This window comes from Branchiostoma belcheri, unplaced genomic scaffold (genome assembly GCF_001625305.1).
Source record: "Branchiostoma belcheri isolate BF01 breed outbred unplaced genomic scaffold, Haploidv18h27 scaffold169, whole genome shotgun sequence".
Taxonomy (NCBI): domain Eukaryota; kingdom Metazoa; phylum Chordata; class Leptocardii; order Amphioxiformes; family Branchiostomatidae; genus Branchiostoma; species Branchiostoma belcheri.
Genome location: NW_017803146.1, coordinates 12969 through 18083, shown reverse-complemented (window position 1 = coordinate 18083; position 5115 = coordinate 12969). Strand labels below are relative to the sequence as shown.

General features: G+C 40.4%; 1 protein-coding gene across 1 annotated transcript in view; it reads right to left on the bottom strand.

Annotated features, from left to right (window-relative positions):
* LOC109466542 (ubiquitin carboxyl-terminal hydrolase 43-like) overlaps positions 1–5115 on the bottom strand; it is a 27315-nt gene extending 22200 nt beyond the window's left edge. The window contains exons 1-2 of the mRNA XM_019764274.1: positions 5047–5115; positions 2042–2255 (exon numbers count right to left, since the gene is read on the bottom strand). Of these exons, the coding sequence (XP_019619833.1) occupies positions 2042–2243 (202 nt within the window). The 5' untranslated portion in view covers positions 2244–2255; positions 5047–5115. The remainder of the gene's footprint in view (positions 1–2041; positions 2256–5046) is intronic.

Here is a 5115-nt window from a genome sequence, read left to right as displayed (position 1 = left end):
TGCCGGTACGCCTCATAATTTTATTTCTTGGTAACAATCTTGCCGAATTTACCGGAGACGGAGGGATTACTACACGTTACATTGTATTCATTCACGGTAGTTTCTTAAAGTTAAAGTTTGCGCTGAACAATAGCTTTGAAAAAAAAGTAGCAGTTTTATAATAACTATGACCGCGTGAGAAACACCTTATACACATTATTTTCGTACATTCCTATGCTTCAACACCATCAAAATTGTAGCAAAATTGTAGCAAAGTTGACTGGCGTCAGACTCCATCGGCCCGGCACAGATCGCCCGGCAGGACGTAAAATAAACATTTGACACGCCGCCATCGCCGTTCCGAGCCGCGGCAGACTTCGGGGTCTCGCACCAAGTTTTTTCGCTACGCGGTACGCGGGACACGACAGGCCTCCCGAAAGAATACCGCGGGATATCCCGCAATCTCCCGCGTGATATCCCGCAAACTCCCGCGGGATATCCCGCAGTCTCCCGCGTGATATCCCGCAAACTCCCGCGGGATCTCCCGCAAAATCCCGAATCCCGATGATGCTTATCCCGCGATCTGTACTGTACTGTCTTTTCTCTTCATATTCATCCGGCATGGCAACAGACATCTTTGCCTGTTTGGCATGTTCATCACTTTAAGAAAGCAACAAAATTTCTTATTCTTTTTTAATTCTTTTTTGCATGCTGATGTCATCTGTAAAAATCATTTTAAGTACTTGGCCTTAGGAGTTATGTCAAACAAAATTGAAATGACGGAAAGGAAATTCAACCTGGCTAAAACACTCACTGATGAAAACATCCAAATAGACGTAATTCCAATCTCCGCTGCCATTTGAAAAGCGGTCCCGCAAGAGTACGGCGCTGCGCGAACGCACGTGATCTTGCACGAAAATGTGGCGTGTACATTTTGTACTTATACTGATTTCGAAGCTGGCCTACACAATGTATTTTAGTGGGGCATCGAGCGATGCTGCATCTTCTTCGGTAAGAACGCTCTTGTACGATGAAAGATCAAAATATTTATACGTGTTACGAATAGAGAAAAAAATAAGGTTGTTGTGAGCATTTGGGTCTAATTTCAGCCGGTAGAAATGACAAATCCCTGCTCATTTCCGAATTTCTTGACCGAACTCATATATGTACGTCATACGCTAGCTACGCTCGCATGAAAAATACGTAATATACTGACAGGCAAAACATGGATCTGCTCATGCAATCAGACTTATACATGTAAGACTGATGTGAAAGCATGCCAGTACGTGAAAGTTGTCATTGTCATTTACTTCCACTTTTCAACAGATTTGAATTATTTATTGTGTAATTACTTCATATTTCTCACACAAATTGCACTCAGTTTGCGGCACCATCACAAAATACCAGAAAGTAAACAAACATGGCTGACAGTTGTGTTTAAGGCGTCATATTTTGGCACCTCCACTTCGAGAATAACACTTTTTTGTAGCAGAGTACTCTGAGACTCGTGTCCCAAATAAACATACACTCCCCCCAGAGAAAAAGTACCCCATGGACAAATCTTGAAGGGTTGATTTATCTTACTCTGTTTGTATTGTAATGAGATGATCAGAAAAATGACTTTTTGTATCGCCCTTAGGCCACACCAATTTAATTTGTTGTTTCTCGAATTTTTTCAGAAAAAAATATGAAGCGACAGGGCAAAAAAAACAGCCCAAGGCACCCCATGATAGCCGGAAATGTTACAATATGACCCATGAAGTGAACATACCAGGCTGGTTTATAATTAAAGCAATAGATTTTGAACTTTTAATGAAACAAAATTGCATTGTAACATTGAAAAACTTTAAGAACTAGGAAGAAAAGGACTTTCTTTAACCATTGGGGCCAAAATATTCTTTTATTGAGCATTTTGTAATTGATTTAAAAAAAAATTTTCCTTCCAACTCAGAAAAAAATGGACAGGGCAATCAGAGAAGCAACAAATTAAATTGGTGTGGCCTAATGTTACTAATGCAGCTTTAACTCTTCACTAAGGAGTATAGTTAAGTTAAAGTCTAACCACTTGTTTCTCCAGCCTGTCCACCCTCAGGTCCGGTCAGCTGGTCAGTGGCCTGACTGTCCAGTACTGCAGCAGGCATACAGTCCATCAGGTCCATGGGCTGGTCAAACAGACTGTCCCCAAAGTCGTCCATGATGGCAGGCATGGTGTTGACTTTCTGGTCCCCCACCTCCTTCTCCAGCATGTGCATAGCAAACGTCATGACAAGGAAGGCCTAAAGAAAATTAAAAGGAATTGTCATAAATTGGATAATATTATCCAGGGCTCAGAATACTGGATACATATATTTTTCAACGAATGCTTCTGCAGTTCCAGAACAAGCCGCTAGGGGGTCCAGACCCATGTTACTTCTTCCCCAGCCAAAGACCAGGTGACCATCCAAAATTAGGGACCCTACCATGGCCAGATCATGAGATATCAAAACCGGAAGTTCAGCTGCAGTACCATAACAAGCCACCAGGGGTCCAAAATCTACTCAGTTCCAGGTCTCATCAAGACCTACATGTATCCACCTACCAAATATAAAGACATCCATCTTAGCCTTCTTGAGATATCGTGTTGACACACACACACACACAGACACACACACACACAAACATAACACACGCCAACGAAAACATAAGTTATTAACCTTCTTGGCGAAGGTAATAATAAAATACAACATAAGGTATTCCGTATTGCCCAAGGTACCAGCCCTACCGCGCATCGGATCGCCCGATGGCTGAAGGCTGGAGGGAGATCCGATCCATGGAAGGGCTGGAACCGAGGGTGATGTGGAATACACCATGTTGTATTTTATTTATGTCATACCCACCCAAGAAAACACGACTTTCAATGCGAAATGAGCAAAAAATTTGGTGTCCCTAAACCCAAAAAATGCAACAACATCAATTCCAACATCCAAATTTTTTATCTGAATTTTCGAAAGTGGTTAGGGCGAAACGCGTTCGAATTATTCTCTGCAACATTTGGAAGCCCCGGGCCGTGCGGGGATGGGGATTCGTGCCCGTGAAAAATTTGCGCGTGCGTGAAAAATTTGTGCGTGAAGATATGCGAATTAGCCAATTCCCAAGGGATTTTAAAAACTTTTTGCTGTTTTAAGCTTAAAAGTTGGAAAAAAAATACATAAAACAGAATTGAACATCATTTTGTTGCATTCTAGACTACATAGCCGTATTTTGTCAATATTTCAGTGATTTTAAGTGATTTTCAAAAGTTAAGTTTTCACGCGCAAAAAAGGTTGAAATTTGCGCTTGAAAGAATTTGTTTGCTAAAATATGAAAGCAAGCTTCTAGAATGGAGAAAAGCTTCAGATTGTTACATTTTTCCATCCTAAACCTCATACTAGTAACTTTTCCATGTATTTCTTACAAATTCAAGTGATTTTCAAATGTTCAGATTTTATGGAAAAAAGGCAAATTAACCTATTCCCAAGAGACTTAAAATTTCCAACTAAAATTTTGAGTTACAGATGGAAAATTATACCACAGGATCACATTTTACTGCATAAGAATTTGGTAGTAATGGTACTGCATATTTTCCGACATTTTTTTAGGGACTTTTATTTCTCACGCGCAAATTTTTCACGCACGCGCAAAATTTTTCACGCGCAGAAAACCCATTCCCGGCCGCTAGTAATCACACTGGCCGGAAAACTTGTATCAAACGTAATCGCGGCCCAGGTATGACATAAATACATGTACTAGTACAGTATGAGCTTTGCAATTGCGTTCCCAAAACTGGAGCTGTGTGCACCTATATTTTTGCCTCTTAAAAATGTCTGACAGTGTTCATCTTTCTGTCTTGGTTTCTGGATATTTTGGCCAGTAAGAATCTAAGAAGCTACATATGAATTGCAATGATATTTGTCAGTTGTTGAGAGATCTTTTTTGTGAGTCAAAGCTTTTTATGTTTGGAAGAAATTGTGATCAAAGTTTCAGCCCACTAGTGGCCTTTTATGGAATTGCAGGGGCATTTTGTCAGAAACATTGAGACAAGGAAGTCAAGAAAGGCACAAAAGGTGAAAAATTTCAGAAGTGAAAACTTTCAAGTAGAAAATCTGTGCATGAAAATAAGTCAAGACTCGTGTATTTCTTGACTTCAGTTTGCTTTTCAATTTCCTATTTTTGGTGTTTGGGGGCTTATTCTTTAATGTTACATCATATACATGGCATATCTAAAATTCAGTATAGGTCACCGTTATTTTGGGGTTAAGGGCTTGAAAATTTATTATAGTATTTATACCCATGATTTGCACTTAGAAATATTTTGGAACTGATGTTGTTGCATTTGAGGGTTCAGGGGCACCAATTTTTGTCTCATCTTGCATTGAAAGGCGCGTTTTCTTGGGTGGGTATGAACCCTATTAGTATACAACACGGTGTATTCCGCATATTGGACCCCCCCCCCCAACAACTAAAAGGCGAGTACAAATGTAGGTCACCTCAACATTTACATTTCAGATTTCTCCAAGGTCAAGTAAATACACACTTTTCTCCACCTCACTGCTTGTGACAACTTCAAGTTTCTTTGTTTACCGTGACTTCCACTGTCAGACTGGAGTGGAGTACAGTGTGACCGAGTGTCTAGTACAGTTTTAAGTAGAATATCTCATAGTCATACGTTTTAACGTTAAGCTACTAGAAAACCTAACAAAGCGTCAAAGAGGCTGGCTTCGGCTACCAATTAGCCTTATATTCAGGATGATGCGTTGATAACGACACGAATCCATCCCAACACTATTCCTTGTTTTCGTGTTTCGCTCATTCTTCAACGTACATGTATGAATAACATTCAAAGAAAATTTTGCCACAACAAAGCACCGGTCAACAACGTGACAACTACATACGCGGTTCTTCGTGTGTTTTTCAAATTCAACAGAGTTAGATAACATTTAAACCCGAGAAGCTGAGTTCATCAGATTCCCTACATGTGGTAGCAAACGCCCCAGTCGTTAGAACACACTATCTACGCGAATATTTTGTAGATAAAGAAAAATTTCTTACTGTCGACACTCGGATCTGTGTTTCACACCGCCATGATGGGTGGCAACAGTACGCATGCGCTGGACTGGA